The sequence below is a fragment of the Grus americana genome, chromosome 7 (assembly GCF_028858705.1).
Source record: "Grus americana isolate bGruAme1 chromosome 7, bGruAme1.mat, whole genome shotgun sequence".
In the NCBI taxonomy this organism is placed as follows: Eukaryota; Metazoa; Chordata; class Aves; order Gruiformes; family Gruidae; genus Grus; species Grus americana.
In genome coordinates, this window is record NC_072858.1 from 36,824,873 (window position 1) to 36,846,577 (window position 21,705).

The 21,705-nt window shown below is 39.1% G+C and overlaps 1 protein-coding gene across 2 annotated transcripts; it reads left to right on the forward strand.

The window, feature by feature from the left end:
* The first annotated feature begins 31 nt into the window (after positions 1-31).
* On the forward strand, positions 32-19,662 carry SUPV3L1 (Suv3 like RNA helicase). 2 transcript variants are annotated; one of them, XR_008577835.1, is made up of 15 exons: positions 32-342; positions 6,061-6,138; positions 6,415-6,522; positions 8,145-8,259; positions 9,114-9,282; positions 10,533-10,644; positions 10,930-11,007; positions 12,152-12,243; positions 13,168-13,348; positions 13,741-13,834; positions 14,475-14,694; positions 15,069-15,149; positions 16,646-16,822; positions 18,325-18,749; positions 18,847-18,964. XR_008577835.1 is itself a non-coding variant. In XM_054831235.1 (15 exons), the coding sequence occupies exons 1-15, from the start codon at positions 102-104 to the stop codon at positions 19,340-19,342; spliced, it is 2,391 nt and encodes a 796-aa protein (XP_054687210.1). In that variant the 5' UTR covers positions 34-101; the 3' UTR covers positions 19,343-19,662. The 2 variants fall into 2 exon arrangements, 1 of the variants encoding a protein (XP_054687210.1); XM_054831235.1 differs by having other exon boundaries at positions 34-342; positions 18,325-18,473; positions 18,847-19,662.
* Positions 19,663-21,705: the final 2,043 nt, after the last annotated feature.

Below are 21,705 nucleotides of genomic sequence, written 5' to 3' on the forward strand. Positions count from 1 at the left end.
GCTATCAGCGCTGCGCATGCGCGGCAGAGGGCGGTCGCGCGGTCGACGCGCGATGACGCGCGAGCCCCGCGCCGTGCCGCCGCCGCTGCCCTTCGCCGCCGATGAGGAGGTGCGCGTGGCCGCTGCTGCGGCTCCCGGCGCGCGTGGGGCTCGTCCTCCGCCATGGGGGAGCCGCCGCCGCCCGGCTGCCCGCCGCCGCGTCCTCCTCTTCCTCCTCAGTCGGCGGGGACGGCGGCTCCCGGGCCCCCGACACCTCTCTCTTCGTGCCCGTGCCGCTGAAGCCCGTCGACGACGCGGCCGAGGAAGATGTGGGCGCCGAGCTCACGCGGCCCCTCGACAAGGGTGAGCGCGGGCGGCTGTGACGCGGAGGCGGCTGTTGGGTAGGGACCGTGAGGCGGCGGCGGGAAGGGGCAGCGCAGGCCCTGCCCGTCCTTTTCCCGCCAGGAACGGAGGGGCTGGGTCCTCGTGAGGGCTGAGAGGAATTGGCGCCGGGCGGCCCGCCCTGTGGGCGGCCGTCGTCTGTCCTTTCCCCGCGGCGCCCGCCGCTCCGTTCCGGTTGTTTCTTGGGGGTTTATCTGTTGAGAGCAGGGGGTCTTTCCTTGCGGCTTGTCTGACCGGTGTGGCCCGCGAATGTGAAAGTGGGATAAAAGCTGTCAGGTGAGGTAATATGACCGATCGTGAGGTTTTTACCAAGGCCCATTAAGTGTGCCCAGTGTGGAGGAAAACTGTCGACCTAGTTCTTCCACTCCCTATTTTGGTGCAGTCAGGATAAAGGTGCTTGATGTGAGGGCTGGTCCCATGGCTAACCTGAAAGCATTATGAAACCATAACTGCATCTGAACTTAGAAGTAATAGTTTTCTCAAAACCTGGCATATTTCTCAAAACCTGCCTGCTATGTGAGGAAGGACTGAGCAAGTTGAGTTTGTTCAGCCTTGGGACAAGAAGGCTTAGGGGAGACCTCATCACCATGTTCCATTACTTAAAGGGTGGCTACAAAGAAGATGGAGACTCCCTTTTTACAGAGAGTCATATGGAAAAGAGGAGGGGTAAGGGGTGCAAGTTACTTCTGGGGGGATTCCAGTTGGACACAAGAGGAAAACTTTTCACAATGAGAATGACCAGCCATTGGAATAATCTCCAGTGATGGATTCCCCAACATTGGACACTTTTAAGATTCAGTTGGATGAGGTGCTGGGCCATCTTGTCTAGACTGTGCTTTTGCCAAGAAAGGTTGGACCAGATGATCCTTGAGGTCCCTTCCAACCTGGTATTCTATGATTCAAATATTGGTGTTACAGACGGAAGAGCATCATTGGTGTGTGAATGTGCCTGGATCAAAATTGGGCAAAACATTCAGTATTTCTAGTTATGGGCCATCAGTTTTAGAAACTTAAGTATAATTTTCAGTTAGAACAATGCAGGTCTGTTTGTGTATTCTTGGGTTTGCACATCTTAAAGTATGAGCAAGTAAATGTTAAGTATAGGTTTCTGTTTAGCAGCTGGGAAAAGCTGTGTCAAGAGCTATCTGCTTCAGTGCCCTCTGTGTCATGAGAGCTGCTGAGTATGTCAGAAGCAGAATAGGAGTTTGAACTTCAGTCTTGAAGTAAAGTAACATCTTTCTCAAAGTTTTATGTTTCTCTTTTATGTACCTGCTAGGTATATATCCTGTCAATTTACTTGACACATTAATTTTTGACACTTAAGTGGAAGCAGAAGAAATTCTGTTGTTGATCTTTAGATGCTCTATACTTCTGTTCTTTGATGTCTTTATATGCAATTATATCTCAAGAACTATTGATTGAGTTGTAACTGCTTTTTCAGTGTTTGCTTTAATTATAAACCATACATCTTGTTCATTATTCATCCGTGTTTAGTCTTCTGCTCAGGAATGGTCTTATTTTATCTAGCTGTGCCAGAACACTATATTTAAAGACTCGATAAATAAGAAACAAGTTCTTGCTCCTTTTGATGTTTGGTGATCCCAAAGCAAGTAAATGGAAACTTTTTTCCTTTATATGTTCTCCTAAGTAAGTGTTCTGATGGCATATTATTTGTATTAACCCCAGGTATAGGAAACATGGGAAAATGATCTTAACTTGTTCAGAGCCCTTGAGAAAAAGATACCTGGCCCTGACAGCTAAAAAGTCTAGCTAGGAGAAAACAGCTGAACAGCTGTAATGCAAAAAAACTGTGTTGTTTTCAGACTTGTTTTTGAGTGTCACCTTAAATTAGTACTGCATTCCTCAGATGCCAATAAATATGAACAGTGGCATCTTACTTGTATGTTACTCATCTCATTTATTAAATAAGTGGTTATGTTGGATTTCTTCAAAGTTACAACTAAAATGCTCTGGGAAAATAAGTATAGATTCTGTTTGATCTCTGCTAATTTGTTGAGAGAGAACAGATTGGCTAAAATTATTCAGGTTCCCACAGGTGAAAATCAATCACTTCAAACTGCCTGAAGTTCTTTCATGTGAGACTTACAAGGAATACCAGCCAGGTGACCAGTATGGTGCTTGTCTGGCTTGTTGGCCTGTAGTGCTCGCTCTCTGTTGCTGTCAGTAATTTTGTATTTTGAAACTCATCAATAATGTTATAGAGCAAACTGAATGAGACCTTCCTTAGCAAATATAATCCATTCTCTTTTATGAAATAGTCTTCCTTTGCTTCCCCCTTCAGATTCTGACCATGCACAGTATCATGCATCTGTGTTTTTTGATATTTTGAATGAAGATACTCTGTCAGATTCTACTGTCAAATATTGGACTAGATTCAGTAAAGAAAATTGTATTTACAGGTTTTATGATTACAGCTTGTGAAGAAACTTTGTTACTTATAGTGCGCATAATTCCAGTGTGAATCACCTTGTTAGCTTGCTAGTTGCTGAAGTGAGACAATGATCATAGTTTTCACGCTAGTCAAAGACTGTCAGTATAACAGAAGCCTTTTTAGAAGCTTACTTTTGCAAAGCCAGTTTTGCAAAACCTTTCTAACAAACCTGCCGCTTAACAGCATGTAGTGGAATTCATTCACAGCTGCATCTGTTTTCCACAACTTCATGGGAAGTGTGTCCTTATGATTGGTGATGTATGCTTTCAATTATTGTGCATCAAATAGGTTACAGTTAGAAGGAGCTTTGCTATTGAGCTTCTCTTACAGAGGTTATGGCAGAATCTGTCTTTCTGTAGCCTTTCATTGCTTTTACATTAGTAATGTTTCTGATATATTTGTGTGATGATAGTATGCTTGTGAAAAGCCCAAATACACAGTGTTATGGGTAACAATAGAGCAATATGAAATACCGTATGATGGAATGATTTAAGATCTAAGTAGGTGTTTGCTAAACCCCTTGTATGATTGCCTCATTGAACAAGCTGATTGTTGAGTGAGTAGGTAATACATGAGCACATTATAGTGAAATATCTAAGGAGCAGTTATGTAAAAAAAAAAAAGGAAAAAATAAACCATGATGTTAAAATTAGATAGGAGGGTGAAAGGGACAAGAGGTCTGCTAATGCATGTGCTATCAAAAGAAAGGAGTGTAGAGAGCAATGAGAGAAGGTGTCATAAAGGTAAGTGATCTGCTGTCAGCAGAGGTTGAAAGACTGGTACCTGGCTTCATGATCTTCAGTACCAGGCCTGAATGCTGCCAAGTCAGTGGGCAGCACAAATTAGGTTTGGTTTGAATATGGGCCTCCTGATGTGCAGATGATCCATTAACGATTATATAAATAAATGTAAACAGAAAAATCTACTGTATGAAAGATCAGCCCTTTGTGCCATGTGGCTTTGCAGAAACCTTGATATGGTTGTTGATTTAGAGCCCTAATGCTCAGTTGTCATATTGAATGTCAGTTCTGTGGCTTCACTTGTCAGACCATGGGGCTGTGCTTACTGGTCAGAAATGTATGCTAGGGAAGACAAGGTTGTTGTCAGCAATTCATGCATCAGAAACAGGAGGCGCCTGAACAAGTGGATTAGCTAGATGCACAAGGTCACTTGGGCTGGACAATAGAAGTCTAATAGTTCTGGAGGAATTTTAAAATAAAGCACTTAACTGCCTCAGTGGTAGCACACAGGCTTACTGAAATGGACTGTTGTCATCTCAGATGCAGGAAAATGAAGTTTTCCTGCAAATAGGGCTGAAATATCTAAATGAATCTGATACATTGGAGGCTAACAGCATAATTTCTGAACTTAACTGCAGAGTCAGGCTGTCTTTTTACACACAACCATAAAAATGCTGCTGAGATGTCGAAGTAATTGAGGAGTAAGAGCTAAAATAATGTTCTAGAATGAGAAAATAGTAAAGAAAGGGAAATCTTAAAACAATTGAATAGTAAAAAGGGTAACGGTAGAGGCAGGACACAGGTCTCCTGAGTACGTACCCTGACTGCTAGCTGTTGCTGTAGAAGTAGTACTACGTGCAGTTCGATTAAGATCATGTGGGCATGTCTAGTTGGAGTGCAATGCCAGCTTTGTTTTGTTTTGATGCACCTTATTGTTAAGAGAAGTATTTGTGCTTAGGAAGGATCGTGACCTTGGATGTTGAGGGCTGCCACGATCCCAATGTCATGTTGCCTTGGATAGTAACAAGTGTTTTGGCATTGACCTTTTCCTCTTGTAGTAAGGCCAGTATGTGGTGAATTTAGATACGTGGCTGATGATGTGTTACTGTTACAACTTCATATGGAAGCTCTGAAGAGAATTTAGCCCTCTGCTTTCTTTTAATGCAGTGTTTTCCAATCTCTCTTTGATTTCTGGGCCCTTAAACATTTTCTGTTTATGTATGAGTTTGGATGCCTGTGTAGTAAATGTAAGCCTGCTGGCAATCTTGCTGAGTTACCTTTGTGAATGTTTCAGACTGTTAGTTAATCCGTTAATAGATTACTGTAACCACACACAGGGTATGGGATGTAGCCACTGCTCTCCTGCTTCTGGCTTTGCCTGCAGTTGAACTTTGCTGTATTCTTGTCACTTGATGATTTTCATTATGCAAAGTGGGTTATCTCTGTTCTAGAGTATAGTTCCTTGAAAAGAGAGGCAAGATCGATCTCATGGGAAGCTTTCTGTGTCGTGGCAGAGACTTCGAAGAGTTAGTTATGGAGTTAATTGGAGAGAGTAGAGCTTGGCAGTGTTCTGTTCAGTGACTTGTTCTGACAGACCAGTGGTGTGCTGCATTATGTATCGGTCCTAGCGTTTTATAATATAGGATTTGTAGACTTGAATTTTGAGAATAATGTAAGTTTATGGATATATGTCATGATATTTGCTAGGTTGGTGTGAATTTCTGATCTGCTGTTGGTGGGCAGGGGACGCGATTTTGCCATTGTGATTTAACTAACCTTTAATAAACTAAATTCAGAGTGTATGTTAGTAAATACAATTTTATTGCAACTGTGAACTTGCCTTTCAGGGGACGGAAAGCATTTATTAATAACTTTACAATAAGATATGTTTACAAACAAACCTGAGTAATTTGTGATATATATGAAGAAAGTCTGTTAAGTTTTCTTCTCTCCTCCTTTATTTAACATGAGAAAGAGGAAGAATACCGCATCTGACTTGCCTGATCTTTCTGGAGAGTGTGTCTCGGAAGCAATGTGGAGGGAAGAAGGTCTCTCAGGATATTTTAGTAAAAGCTGTTACCAAGTGGTTTAAGCAGATTTACTTTCACGTTAAAATCTGCTGTTTCCCGATAGGTGCTGCTAAAAAGCAAACAAAACCACCCCAAAACCTTAATTACTTTGTTCCATAGTATGTTTGCCGTAGGTTCACACCTTTATGCTTTCCTATCAAGTACCAGGGAGAGTGTCTCTGAGATACTGACCTCATCTTCGTGGCAGTTCTTACTCTGCTGCAGTTTAAGATTGTTCTTTTCTACAATAGATTCAATCATTGATTGTGTTTAATTTAGGGAGGGAGACATTTGAGTCTGTTCAACTTGGCAAATACTCGCTCTCTCCAAAATAAAGAGACTATGGGCCATGATCTTTGGGTCAGCAGAATTGATTTAATTTTGATCAAACTAAAAAAACATTACTCTTTTTCTGCAGGTGAAGTTCTAAAAAACTTAAATAAATTCTACAAAAGAAAAGAAATCCAAAGACTAGGAGCAGAAAATGGATTAGATGGTAAGAAAATGTTGTAAGATTTTTATTAACTTTTTTTAAATGTGAAATCTGTTTTTATTTGGTAATGGTATTAGGTAGATCTGATCTTTTATGGATCTCATGACACTGCTTGTTTAGGTTCTCTCTGTCACTCAGTTCAAATAACCTTCATATTTACTTGTAATATCTCATGTTAAGTTATAGGTTTTTAATGGGGCTACTTCAGTGGTTTGTTGAGTGTTTACAAATACGGGTTTGTGATCCCAGTCACATTCACTTTGTTCCTTTTTTTGGCAGCTCGCCTGTTTCACCAAGCGTTTATAAGCTTTAGGAAGTATATCATGGAATCCAGTTCTGTGAGTGCTGATTTGCATATTATTCTCAATGATATATGCTGTGGTGCAGGCAAGTATCTGGAGTGCTTGTAAAATAAAATACACGGGTTTTGTCTTGTTTTTGACCTGTATGCTTGCCTACGTAACTGTGGACCCCCCTGCTATGCCATAAAAGAGGTTAAAAATCACTGCTTCCTCTTCAGAAACATTCGTGCCATCCTATGGAGTCCTTAAATCTTCTGAAGTGGAAACAAAAGAGGTGGAGGTCTTAGCAAGAAGCAGCCTGTTGTTTTATAGCATCCATTCACTGCTGAAATGAAAACAGTACTGTTCAGTTTATTCCTCTCTTAAAAATTCAGTAGTCACTAGGGGGCACTTTGAGAGTTTTCTCCTGGCTAGGTGGCTTTACATACTTGGGAATACAGCTCCGTGACTGCTCTGTGTCCCTGTGGCACTAATAGGAGTGTTGTTTCCTTGTTTACTGCATGGTGTGTTGTAATTAACGGCACTTAACCAAGAGGTGATGTGAGCTGGTAACAGCAGAAACAGCCTTCTGCAGAGTCTGAGCTTCAGATCTTTGGTGTAGTTATCTGTGTCTTTAATTATGGTAATTTAAAGGTTACAGTGGACATAAGTTTTGTCTTAAAATGTAAATGTGTAGATTTTAAATGTTTATCTTCTTAGGAAATTTAAAGTGTCTTTTTATTATAGTTGTGCATAAAATCTTCCATATGATTCCCTCATTTCCATTCCTTATTTACTTGTATGTGAGCATTGTTTATGTTGCCTTAAAACTCACATATATAGGAGTGTAAAAGGTTGTTTATTGTGGCAGTTTTGAAGTTTTTTAGTTGAGCTTTGCTTGTCCAAAGATGATAATTGAAAATATTACACTTTTTAAGTTCTTTAAATTCTTAACAATAATTTTGATTCATTGAATACTAATTCTCAATTTTAAAAAACCACCTCAAATCAAAAAATACTACTTTTTTTTTTTTTGTATGAGTGTGTTTGATAATAAAAGTTTTTTAGATCCAGATGGTTCTTTGAAATTCTGTGAGAGTTGGACAATTGGAGTGTGACCTGAAATGACACCTTTAAGGCCACACGTTTATTCTGCAAACATTCAGAAGAGTGAAATTGGGTGTCTCTCCTGAGTTGATTCTTCCATTTTTGTTTTCTCACCTAGGAACTGGAGACTCACAATTTTGAACCAGCATCCCAAGTTTTAGTAGCTTAGAGAAGCTATAAACTATTATGTTTTTCTGTGTTCATTCATAAAAGCATTTTAGAAGCTTTTATTTTATTTTATTCCAAAGCAGCACATGAATTTAAGAAGAAGAGGCTAAAATCTTCTTAGGACAGAAAAGCTGTTTCTCATCCAACTTTTCTGTAGCTTCTCATTTTATTTGGAAGTTCTCTAGACATGTGGGCTAGCCAGAGTGAATATACTGAAATGAGATTTTTTTTTCATGCTATTATGTTTACATTACATTGCTTAATGAGTCATGTTAGTTTACCTTTCTGCCATTGAGATAATTATTGAACTTTGTAGAGAGTCAGAAGTTGAAAGAATTACGTAAGTGTGTGGTGGAAGTAGTAGATTCTTTTTTTTTTTTTTTTGAAGTTTGTTATGAAGATGCACACCTTCAGACAAGCAAGCGAACTTTCCTAAAAGAGTTTGTCTTCTAGGTCACGTGGATGATCTCTTTCCATTTTTCCTGAGACATGCAAAGCAGATCTTTCCGATGCTGGACTGTATGGATGATCTGCGCAAGATCAGTGATTTAAGATTGCCTCCCAACTGGTCAGTGTGTTTAAGTAGTGTCATAGAATTTCATAGTCTGTGGACTTAAGCTTTATGATGCATAATTGCACTATATTTTCAGTTCCATTTTTCTGTTTTTACAATAATTTGTGTCAGGAATGGGACAGACTTTTTAGTAGGGCCTGTAGCGATAGGACAAGGGGTAATGGTTTTAAACTAAAAGTGGGTAGATTCGGACTAGATATAAGGAAGATATTTTTTATCATGAGGATGCGGAGACACTGGCACAGGTTGCCCAGAGAGGAGGTAGATGCCCCATCCCTGGAAACATTCAAAGTCAAGTTGGACAGGGCTCTGAGCAACCTGATCTCGTTGAAGGTGTCCCTGCTCATTGCAGGGGGGCTGGACTAGATGACCTTTAAAGGTCTCTTCCAACCCAAACCATACTATGATTCTATGATCTTTGTTACAAGATATGTTGTAAGCAATTAAAAAGAAAATAAGATTATATCAGCTATGAAAGTTGCTGAGTTGGTATTGCCTTTCCAAAAAGCTGCCTTCTGGCTGTATCTGTTTGGGAGGTAGCGCGCCAGAACCTTAAAATGCTAATATACCCAGGGAGAGAGACCATGATAATGAGAATTATTTTGAACACGATGTGTGAATTCCACTCTAAATCTTTGAAAGTGTTGTATGCTGTAGAAGATGAACGTATAAGACATAGTAACCTCTTTATACTGTCTCTATTTAAGAATTTGATCTTTCTGTTTTCAACACACGTTAATAAGTCCATTACTAAGTAAATGTTTAAGCTAATTTGCAATTTCCCCTCAGTCAGTATCCAGAACACCAGATAAATCTGCAACAGATCTGCTTTTTTGTGATTGCTTTAGGTATCCTGACGCCAGGGCTATTCAGAGAAAAATAATATTTCATGCCGGTCCTACAAACAGTGGAAAAACGTACCATGCTATCCAGAGATTTTTGTCAGCAAAATCTGGAATATACTGCGGTCCACTAAAACTTCTGGCTCATGAGATCTTCCAAAAGAGTAATGATGCTGTCAGTATGTTATATTACTTACTTACATCCTTAGTACTGGAACAGTCTCATGAATGCATGTTTGTAAAGCACTGTAGTTGCTTAAGGTAGTCCACGAAGCAGTGTGCTTGAACCTTTATGCCTTTACTTTGCAGTACTGTCAGCTCATGTGAATACCAGTTGTGCATTTCTGCTTTAGGCGTGCAGAATGGAACATTGTTTCCCCAAATGGAACATCACTTTCCCCAAAGCACATGCTGTGCAATCATCCCTGTAACCTGCCTCCATTTTCATGTATTTTTTCCCTCCCTGGGTTTAGCTAGGTTCTACCAGTAGCTTTTTCAGTGTGAAAACCATGTCTTCTTTTACCCATGACCTTTATTTTAGCTTGTTCGCAAGAAATTACCCTTGCTTAACTCCCCTCAGCCTTCTGTTTCAATGTTTAAATATATTTCACTCAACCATCTAACAAAAAGTTCTGCAGCTTCAGATGTGTTGAGAGCAGTGCTGTGTATCAGGTCCCTAGAGGAAGCTTTCTTTAGTACTTCTTTTTTTTATTGCTTCCAGCATCTTTTTTGAAGGCTCCTCACTCACCAGTGTGTATGTACAGTAGTGTTTACCAAATGATCTTGTGTTTTCTCTTTTTTTAATAAGTCTATGATTTAGAATTTGTAATTTCCTGTTATTGGTTTATCAAAGCAACACATGAGAAAGATTGGCTTGTCCTAGGAGATACCTGTAACATTTTTACTGTGTAGTGAATGTGGATAGCATGTAGTGGTGTTCCTTGTTAGCAGCGTTACTGCACACAGGGTGGTGGCCCCTGCTGTCTCTCACAGCTAGTCCTCATGAACTCTTGCTGTGTGAGTATGAGACAGCAGGGCAATCACCAAATGAACTGGAGGAGGCTGGAGCTTGCAAGGCTCCTTTGCTGCTGACCTTACTTTATGAGCCCCTTGTACTACAGCTCTTTGACAGATCTTTTGTTGCAGATGTGACAACTCCGAAATGCTCAGAGGAAGATATAATCTCCTGCAGGAGTAGGGGAGGGCATCTAATTACAGATACTACCTCTTCATTATACTCTTCAGTCTGATAGGACTTAAATACAGGGCACAAATCTCAAAAGGCTGAGTAGTTATTTTCTGGATAGCTTCCATTATACTGTCTTAAAAAGTACTCTTAAGAAACTGATTTATTTTTTTCCCCCTTTGGAAAGGATATTCTGTTATAGTCAAGAAATTTAACGTGAGTTTTCTGCTTTCCTTTAGAACGTGCCATGTGACTTGGTGACAGGGGAAGAGCGCGTGTATGCCAATGAAGATGCCAGACAAGCTCCTCATATTGCTTGTACCATTGAAATGTGCAGCACTAATACACCTTGTATGTATACAAAATTATTTCAGTCATATCTGTGGTACCTTTATGTTTATTATTGCTTGGACTCTGAAGTAGCCAAGCTATTCTGAATCACTCTTACTTGAACAATTTCTGAACTGTGTTAGAACAGTTAATAAAAGCTGGATCATCTCAGAATAGCTTTTTGGTGGTAGAGGATGAGCTTGATTTGAGCAACTTTTTTAGAAAGCCTTCAAGTTCCTTCCTGTGTTGTACTGCTGTTCTAGATGCTCTTCCTTGGCGCATCATATTTTTCTTCTTTGTTTTAAGATGAAGTTGCTGTGATTGATGAAATTCAGATGATCAGAGATCCTGCCAGAGGATGGGCTTGGACACGAGCCCTTCTGGGTAAGCTTGTTAGTGTCAACAGTGAACTAGTTTAATGTGACTATAATGGTACATTAAATTTAAGCTTAGCAGTCAGTATATTTATAAGTGGTTACCATGTGTGATGCAAAATAAAAGCGAGTATTGTTTCTTCATGTATCTTCTCACAGCAAGTTAGAGAGATACTCTGCCTCAAAGGATTTGTCTGTATGGCAATGAGCTCTCATGTTTTACTTAATGAATGTTTTTTTAAAAAAACTATTCTCTAAGTTATACAGATGCCTTTTTTAGTTTTGCTTCCTTGGATAATACAGAGTCTTTGTGTTGTTACACTGTGCTGTCCTTTGACATTGATAATTTTCTAGAAGTACGGGGTTTTTTGTTCAATTAAAGCAACACAATTTTTCAGAGATTTCATTACGAAGACATACTGTTAAATGTATGGCAACATGGTGAAGATTAAATATTTTGTAGTGTTAATTTCAAATGGCTCATTTATAGAGCTTCATTGGTCTGTTAATTTCTTTTAAAAAAGCTTCTTTTGATAGTTTCAGAATTTTTCAAGAGGAATTTTTGAAACTAATTTTTCCTCAAATTTGGAACAGAAGTTTAGAATCTGATTCCCGCTGTGCTCTTCCCTTCACTGCTTTTGATGCTAAGTTTAACAGGATGATTTGTCACACTTCCCCTACCTGCCATTTTTTCCCCTTTTTCTATTCTGACTGCATTAGAGATGTATTCATAATTTTAGGTGGTCATGCAGAAAACAAAGCTCTTCAGTTCTGCTGTGGTTTGGGAGTTAGTAAAACATTAGTAGTAAATAAAACACGCTCAAAGCTTTGCTCCATTTGTTCAGTGGTTGAGGGTATTTTGTTTTGGCTGAGAGGATGCAACAAGGTGTTAGCTGCTGCTGATCATACTAATGGATTTCCAAGTGTTGCTTGCTAATACAAGATCAAGAGCAGCTGGAGCTCTTCTAGGAAGTAGTGTATTGTGTGAGAGGCTCTAGGTACTGGTTTGGGATGTGGAAGGAGGTGAAATAGAGTCCTCATTGATGTGTTAAGCAAGCAAAATGTAATTTTGGGGTAACTTAAAAGTCAGCTAAAGCTACTGTTGTCTATAAATATGTAACATTTTGCATTTTATTTCATTGGATCTTGTTCAGGACTCTGTGCAGAAGAAATCCACGTTTGTGGAGAAGCTGCTGCTATTGACTTGGTGACAGAGCTCATGTACACTACAGGGGAGGAAGTTGAAGTGAGTTCTTTAATTCCGTAAAGTTATGGACAGAACATCAGTTTTTCCTTGCTGGAAAACAGGAAAAAATTTAGAGTCTTTTGGGGATATCACTGATCAAAGTTATTCTTGCAGGAGTTCTTGTTAAAATGTTTCTCAATTCCTGTAAGCAAAAGGAGATGTTGCAGATTTTTTTATTTTTTTTGATAGTGGTATTGTTTTGCTTAAAGAAGATAAATGCTTTCCTAACTTCCCCTCAGGGAATGCTACAGCTGTTTAGGGCCTTTCTTTACAGTTCTGTTCTTCCTGGAGGAGTACACAGTGCCCTCAAGTTTGCTTAGGTTACTGGATTTGTTGATAGTTATTCTCCATATGATGAGGAGAGGTGTAAAAGAGCTAACGCCTCCGGAAGAAACTCATTGAAAGATCTCTGAAACCCAACTTTACTGCCATAATTTTTTTGTTGTTGGGAAGATTCCTTTGTGAGGAATATTTAAAAGAATAAAATGTGGTCCTAAGAAAGTCCAGCCTGCATGACTTCTTTGTGAATTAGCTGTAGCTGTATATATCTGTGTGTGGTGGGACATCTAATTCTGAAAGGGGACCAGTTACAGCATTCAGGTGACTGACTGAAAACAGACTCATTTCTTGACAGAATGGCTATTGCTACATAACCTGTATACTTCTTTTTGTGAATCTAGTTTACATGTAAAAATATATAGTTCTTGTGTTTCTTGAAAAGGCTGTATAGTTCTCAGCTTGGGAAGTTCTGCAAGTATGCAAGTGCATAAGGTGTATGTCACCTTCTCCCAGTAGTTATCCTTTCAGGACTGTGAGAGGTCCCTCAGTGTTACAGTCAATTGAGATAATAGCCATGCTGGCCAATATTCTACAGGAATTTTTCATTTTAAAACATATTATCTCTGACAACTCCTTTAATTCTAGGTGCGAAACTACAAGAGACTCACTCCTCTTACTGTGCTGGATTATGCCTTAGAATCTTTAGATAACCTCCGGCCTGGGGACTGCGTTGTCTGTTTCAGTAAGAATGACATTTACTCAGTCAGTCGACAGATTGAAGCCAGAGGATTAGAATGTGCTGTCATATATGGCAGTCTGCCACCAGGTAAAGCACTCTTCCTTTTATTTTTAAGAGAATGTTCTGCTTCTTGCTGCTTTCTTAGAATTTTTTTTTAAAATGAAGCATTACAAGTTTTCCTAGTTTTTCATCTCTATAGTCAAAATTATCAACTTTTCTTGACTGATGTTTTAATCTTGGGATTAGACTTTTATTATGTACTTAATATTGATCTCCAGATAGGTGTAAGTAAATGAAGTCTATCCGCAGCTCTGGAAATGATTTAAATCCCTCCTGCCCCCTTCCCCCAACCACAGCCAAATACCAATCAAATACTTCCCCCCCCCCCCAGCCTGTTATAAAGGCATTGGGCTTAGTGATACATTGTCTTTGTTTTGTAAGAAGAGTTTGCTATGTGAACTGTTTTGTCATTCATTTAGGAACAAAACTTGAACAGGCAAAGAAATTCAATGATCCTGATGATCCATGCAAAATTTTAGTTGCTACAGATGCAATTGGAATGGGACTCAATTTGTAAGTACTTGGAACAGGTTACAGTATGATTTTTTTGGGTTATGTAATATGCATTAGTTTCCTCACTTGTTTTCCCCCAGTTTGACTAATTTGGCTGGATATCTGCTATGTCTAGGTAACAGAGTACATACATTTTAATTCTGAAGTAGTGATCAATGTGATTGGGTAGAGCTAAGCTTTAATTCTAAAACTGACTCTAAGAATTAAATGGCTAATTTGGCCTAATTCTGTGTGATTGTAGACACTGTTAAGATCCTTTTGATTCACTGGGGTCGGATGTGCTAGGTTGTCAAGAGTATCAGTGCAGTTTCAGATATATTATGTTGCTGAAGGCAATGCAGCCATTGTTATAAACTACTGAGGCAGATGATGATGAATGGATTGGCACAGATTAAGATTGAGATGTGTGTAGGGATGATGATTCTCCTGCAACTAACCAGTAGTCCTGTGCTGCCCTTTTGAATATGCTGTGTCCATAAGTAGCACTTGTGGCCACTTAATTTATGGAGGGAAAAAAGTCCTCAAAATGGAAAAAAAAAGAAAAGAAAAAAGGCTTTAATTCTTCTGTAGTAGGTTATTTATTGGAAATAATTTGCAAAAAAAGGATTTATCTTGGTTTTTTTTCCCCCAACTATTTCAGGTGTATAAAAAGAATAATTTTTAACTCCATAGTAAAGCCAACTATCAATGAGAAGGGAGAAAAGGAAATAGATTCCATTACAACCTCTCAGGCTCTACAAATCGCAGGCAGAGCTGGGCGTTATGGCTCATCCTTCAAACAAGGAGAAGTCACTACAATGCATCGTGATGACCTTATGCAGCTGAAGGAAATTTTGAGTGAGCCTGTGCGCCCTGTGAAGGTGAGAGGCTTAGTACCCAGTTTGTACAGATGTGCTCTGGAGCTGTTTTACTATGTTCTGATACCAAATTATTTTTTCTTGTGTGTTTACAACTTAGTAACAAAAATGGATTGTATCATGACAGAGTGACTTTGAATATATGGCCCGTTTGGAGGCTTGCAATATTTTAATGTATATATTGAAACTGGTCTTTTAAGAATTAAAAGCTCAAACACAAAAGTTCTTAAGTTCCAGATAAGTGTGCTAAACAAACTGGACTCTGTAGGGTGCTTTGGTGTCTTGCATTTTTGTCTTTTTTGTGTTTGTTTCTGATGCACTAACTTAAGAACAAAATTGAGAATTGATGGAAAATGTTTTCTTTCTTTTCCCTTTAGGCAGCTGGCCTGCATCCTACTCCTGAGCAGATAGAAATGTTTGCTTATCATCTCCCTGATGCCACTCTATCCAATCTAATTGTAAGAATGATCAAAATATTAACTTCTGCTTTAGAAACTAAGCATTGCTTATAGTCACTGCTTTTGTACGAACATGCACTTCGGGAGCCTAACAGCCAGCCTTGTGTGTATCTTTTATCAGTTGGATTCTTCTCTTGACCACAGCAGTGACTGCAAATACATTTAGAATGCTTAACTTTTTAGTGTTATAATAAATTTGAAAGCTGTTGAAGTGTTTAAATAAGTTTATGTGTGTTGAAGATTGTGCAACAACCTTTTCATTTCACCTTTCCTGTATTTTAAATGTAGACATTTTGGTCATAGGCTGAAAATATTAGAGATTGAAATTTTGATAAATTTATGTGAAAATTCCTGGGAAACTGGGCTGGTCACGTCAGATTTCTGGACATCTGAGCGCTACCTGATTCTGTGGACTTTATGGTAAAACAATGTCTGCTTAATGTGGAGGAAACAGATTTTTGTGGGATCTACTTGATCTCATCATTAGCTGGATAGTAGAAATTTTAGAAGTGCCTAAACCTTTTAAAGCAGACATCAAGCTTCCACTACTGTATCTAAAAAAAGTAGTACACTGAGAAATTCTTAGTAGCTTTCGTGGATTTAAATGCGTATTATTGTTCTCTGCTCATGTACTGTTATGTAGCAAAGTGTACGATTTCTAACCTTGAGGTAGAAGATTATTCTTGGAGACCTCCTGGAAGACTTAGGCTGGTAGGGTAACAACACACTTTTAAAATTTTACTATTGAGAATTTCTGGGAAAGTATTTCATGGAAGTATTAAGATAAACAAAGTGTGTTATTATTGATCTCTTAAGTATTCAGTCACATATTTAATTAAGCAGCTCAGTGTTTCTTTAAAGAGCTTTTTAAAAATCTTTCAAAGATGTACACTAGATAAATAATTTTGGGGGCCCATAAAAATTCCCCCTGCAATGTGCAGTGGCATCTCTTCTTTCTTCAAACCTTGGATATGTTTCAGGTATTCTTTGAACTCTATTGCAATACCATATTTATCTTTTGATTTCTTTCTTCCTAAAATAGATCTGTTTCTGACATTGGGCTAAAAATACCTCAATTATTGAATTTTATGCTGTAAAGTTAGCTTTTTGGGTCATGCTAAGTGACAAACCTGGAATGAATTCTAAACATCGTAATAACTGGTTCCTGTGATTGTGTTCATTGTAACTAAAATGTATGCTTCCAGAACTTTGTATTGGATACTTAGGTGGTAATTGAAAATGCTTAAATAAAGCATAGTGCTTTATGTCTTTTCCTCTGATCCTCTGTTAGAGAATTTAATGAAAATCCTGTTAAAAGAGTAGAGACAACTCCCCTGCCCCCTTTCTTATTACTGTGAGTCAAATTGGAAATATTTAACTGTTCTTTCAGTATAACTAGCCTTTGAAAAAACTAAATCATTATTTGGCTTGTTAATATAAACTTTAACAACCCTCTCCTGTAATAACATCCTCTTCATTTGGTTATGTTTTCACAGGATATTTTTGTGAGTCTCTCACAAGTCGATGGGCTTTACTTTGTCTGCAATATTGATGACTTTAAATTTCTAGCAGATATGATTCAGCACATTCCACTAAATTTGCGATCACGATATGTCTTCTGCACTGCACCCTTGAACAGAAAAGAGCCTTTTGTGTGTACCACATTGTTGAAGGTCAGTTATTTTTTTTTCTTCCAAAAAATGTCGTGTTTATATTCGAGCAAGTGGGTCTTGGTGCATTGAGACTGTAGCTGCTCTATTTATTGTGGGTTTTGTAATTGGATCATTTGAGAGCATTCTAAAAGTGCTCACAAGTTGTGATATAAAAGAGCTGGAGATATATATATTAAAAAAGTGGTTTTTAAAAATTACATTCTTCACCGTTTTTGTTGGCCAAAGCTTTTAACTTCTGAGAACTGATTCTTATTTTGTGATGTAAATTAAAATTTGGATAGCTTTTATGCTGTTTGCCTCAGAGAATCCCACTGCTTGCCTTGCAGGTGATCTTTGAACTGGGAGAGATCAAAATTGTATTAGGTAGTCAGTTGTGCACTAAGCTTTGCAAGACAGTGTGTCTAAAAGTAGTCCTTAAAAACTGAGATACTGCTGCTTCAAGGTGTTAGCTTGTCAACAAAAAAAAAGAATGTGGGCTTAAGTGTGATTGCTGATGTTGTAATACAGTTGCATAGAATTAAAACCCCAGAAAATACAGTGCTGTAAGTTGCTCTCAGTATTACATCATTTCACTTTTCAGGCCTGGATGAACTGTTTTCCACTCTGCCCTCAGAGTGATTATTTTGAGGAATCTGTAGGAATTTTAGAGACTGTGTTAAACAATTTTAATAAAGTCTAAAGAGGAAACTGATGTGATGCACCCACATCCCAGATATTAGATGTGTGCTTTCAAAACCAGCTAATAATGCTGATTGATTTAAAGACTTGGGAAAAAAATTACTAAGTGCCTCATTAAGAAAATGCTGAGCATTCAGATCCCAAGTAATGAAGGTACAGAGGGGCATAATATGATGTCAGAGGGAGGTAGGCTGTTGTGAATGCCTGCGTGAATTTAAGCCCTGTTCACTGACAAAACAAAACAAAACAACTTCTGGTGTCAGCCAGTTAGGAAGCAGTTATTCCACATCATCAGTGCTCCTGAAAATGTTAAATTTAAACCTTATTTGGCATGTTTATCTGTTAGTAAAAGAGCTGAGATGTCTAGATTTCAGAAGGGCTGATTTCTAGTGCAGATTAATCTGTTTGGGTTGTGAATAGTGTGTTTCTTAAGTAAGGGAACACATTTAACATTTTCTCAACCCTGGAAATTCTGAGACAAGTTAATTAACAGAATAGGAGCAGGAGAAGACAGACAGACAAAGCCCATCTGTTTTGCTATATGAAATCATATGCCTTCAGTGTTATGCTTTTCTGATAGCTCTATACTTTTGTTGCTTAACTCTGTGCACAGCCCATGGACAAATTGTGTTAATGAGGCCCGGGAAAGGAGAGGTGACTCCTGTGTTGAGTAATTAAGTAAAAGAATGTTTGGCATTTGAGCTGTGTAAAACAAAGCAGGTATTTTCTGGAGTATTCTATGTATATGGACTCAAGGGCATTTAACTCATTTGGGTTTTCTTCTTTCCTAACTGAGGACTTCACTGAGTCTGCTTTTTTTTCAGTTTGCAAGACAGTTCAGTAGAAATGAGCCTCTGACGTTTGACTGGCTTTGTCGGCACACCAAATGGCCGTTAGCCGCTCCGAAGAACATCAAAGAACTTGTACACCTTGAAGCTGTCCATGATGTTTTTGACCTCTATCTGTGGTTAAGGTATTGGTTTTGTGCCTGGAAATTATTGGTATTTTTTCCTAATTTTTATGACTTACAGTCCTAGAAAAGCAGTGTCTTCGAGCCTGTGTGGGCTCCTTTGATGGCCCTTTAGAGGATCTTGACAAATGCAGATGTAGCTATGTTGTGGGAGCAAGTCGCGGGTTCTGCAGAGAACAGTTTGTGACTGACAGAGGGAGAGAAAGTTAGAAACAAGGTGATCCTGGATTGGAGCAGCTGAAATGCCACTTAAAATACTGTGGCCGTCCCATGCAACACGTAATTTTTTTTTTTTTTTACTTTACATAGTATTTTGTCCCAGTCAGCAATCCTTTAGTAAAAAGGTTTAATTGTGTGTTGTTTTGCCTCTCTTCAGTTACCGCTTCATGGATATGTTCCCTGATGCTGTCCTTGTAAGGGATATTCAGAAACAACTAGACGACATTATACAAGTTGGTGTCTGCAACATCACGAAGTTGATCCGAGCTTCGCAATCTGCTTCTGCTCCTGGCACAGCAGAAGTTGTGTCAGAAGACTTTCCTTTTTCAAGGACTAAGAGGGATACTAGGGCGGTTTCACACCATCATGGTGCAAAATCCACAGAGGCATTCTCTCTTGCGGTGGAGGTTCCGACAGAAAGAAGAACAAGGAACTTGAAAGGCTATCGGTCTGCTACAAGGCAGGAGGATCTGAAGAGCCATGGACGTGGATCTCTTGCCAACAGATTGCTGCGTGAAGGACTTCTAACACAAGAAATGCTGAGACAGCTGGAGAGTGAGTGGCAGGATCAGCACAGGAATGGTAGAGAGGGCCTTGGTTCAAAAAGAGATGATCAGAATAATCCAAAGGAAACAGGGAAAAAGAAAAAATAGAATCCATGTCCTAATTCTGTTTAGTTTTTATTCATAAAATAAAATACTATTTTAATAACTTCTTTGGCATTTCATGTTTACACTGCTCCAGCTCATTGATGTTTTTCCTTCTCCTGTGACCAGTTAGGTGAAGCACTCAGAGAAATGGACTCTTAAAAGCTCAGAGACCATAAGTTTGCTTTTACCAGTCAGCTGTACACTTCTTCAGTCATGGTGTTCAGCCTGAGTGTATGATCTACTGCTATGTGAAAATCTGAACTTCATGTCTTCTTGCAAGATATCCTCACATCATTAATAAACGTCAGATATTTCACTAGTAATGAATTAGCTACTCATTCCGTCCCTTCCCAAAGGGCAGAGTTTAACAGATAACAAACAAGTAATGAACAACCTGGCAGGAACTTGGATCAGAATGGTGATAGGAGACATGCCCCTCTGACCTTTGTGTCCTGTGAAAATGCAGGAGGAGGTGAAAAGTGTTTGTGTTAATGCATTGGGGAATGATGAAATTCTGCCCACAGGAATTTTTGAGTAAATTTCAATTCTGTCATCTGAGGGGTAATTACTGAAACAAAGCAAAATCTGTCATTGCTCTTTAAATTGTATTCTTTCTCCTAGGAAAAGCTCATCACACTGATTCAGGCAAAGTTTGGGCAGAGAAAAAGAAAAAAAAGTTTGGATTATGATTTTTGGAGGAAGGAGGAGATGTTAGAGGCATAGGTATAATTTACTTACTTTTGAGAGATTCAGATGTCTGTTTCTCCTTGACTTTTCTAATTCAGTTTCATACAAATTATTTTGTTCTGTTGCACTTCATAAATGCCTTTTTGCTTCACGTGCCAGTTTGTTTGTGATATCTGAATTCTGGGAGGAGACATAAAATGTTTTACTTAAGCTCACATAACAGCTTATAGTCTGGTGGGTTGATATTTGTGCCAATAGTAATTCCACATACCTATCTTATCGTGGCTATCGTAAACTGGAAAAGTTAGGTGCTTACCACATGGAGGAAGGTTTAATTTGTTGGAACTAAGTTCTCGGGAAAAGCACTTCCCCCCCCCCCCCCCCGATGTAGTGTCACTGAATGATGTTTATGGCAGCACACCACCAGGTTATGCCTCTCATGCATATGCAGATGCTCTGCCATTTGTTTTTAGTGTAAGCAGCTTTAAGGTATGCTTCTGAGCTCCTGCTAGGGATACTGGAGAGTGAAAAGAACCAGATGCTGAAACTGCTGTGTGTATTCACAGAAATGGGTTTCAGCACTAGGACGTGTTGCTGGGGCTGCCTGAGGAGGAAAATGTCGCAGCAACCATATTTTTGGGATTGGCTGTTTACAAGTCTGCAGATCCTGCTTGTGTTAATCTTGGGATACTTGTAAAAGCCAGGTTGAATTTCACTGGATCGAATACCTGACTTTCTAAAATGATCAACCACATATCTCTGCTGTTTGAAAGTTTGCTCTGAATCCCCTTTGCTTCATCCTAGTATCAATCCTTTAAGCTGTTGTTCAGAAACAAGTCTGCAGCGGTTTGAACAAAGTTTTTAACAGCTGTTTTCAATGTATTTCATGTACTCTTCACCATTATTTACTAAAAAGCAAGCAGTGCGTAAATGTTTCTAGTGCACATGATCTCCTGCTGATGTCAGTGTCAGACTGGTGGGGAGGGAAGGTTTTAGGTCCTTCCTCTGCAAAGCCCCATCTTTCTTTCCTTCCCCAAGAAAAAACAAGCAGCTAGGTATGTGTGGCAGTGGCCATGTGAATGTCTTGAATTTTCTGCTTTGGGGATGAGTAATCCTGCCTTGCTTTCCCAGAGTCCAGACAGCCTCTGCTTAACAGCAACATGACTGGCACAGAATGTGAGCTTGCAATTAACTCTTTCAAATGTATTTCATTTGACAGTGTTCACATAGCTTGTGTGATGTGGTTCACATGATCCAGTGGTATCAATTGTCTCCTTGCGTCCTTTGCACTTAACAGACTTGATGGGAAGTAGGAGTTGCTCAAGCCTGCAGATGGGTTTTGACAGCATGCATTTGTCCACTTAGCTCTGGGACTGCAGACTCCTTGATGGATCTGCAAACCACCGTTTAAAACCACACTTGTGCAAGGATGATTCTTCTGTTTTCTGTCCCCCAGTGCACGTGGGGCTCGGTTGCAGGAGACCGGTGCTGCTACTGTGCTTTGCTTCTAGTCTGTTTTGATAAATTTATCCTTTAATTGTATGCTAAGCTGCTTACTAGTGTATATTTTTGAGCAAGGAAAGAGTGGCTGGGACTTCGAGGTATAAGCCAGCCTTGTGTTTGAGCAGCAAGCCTTGCAACAAGGAAGCTAAATGACTATAAGCATTCTTTTTTGTATT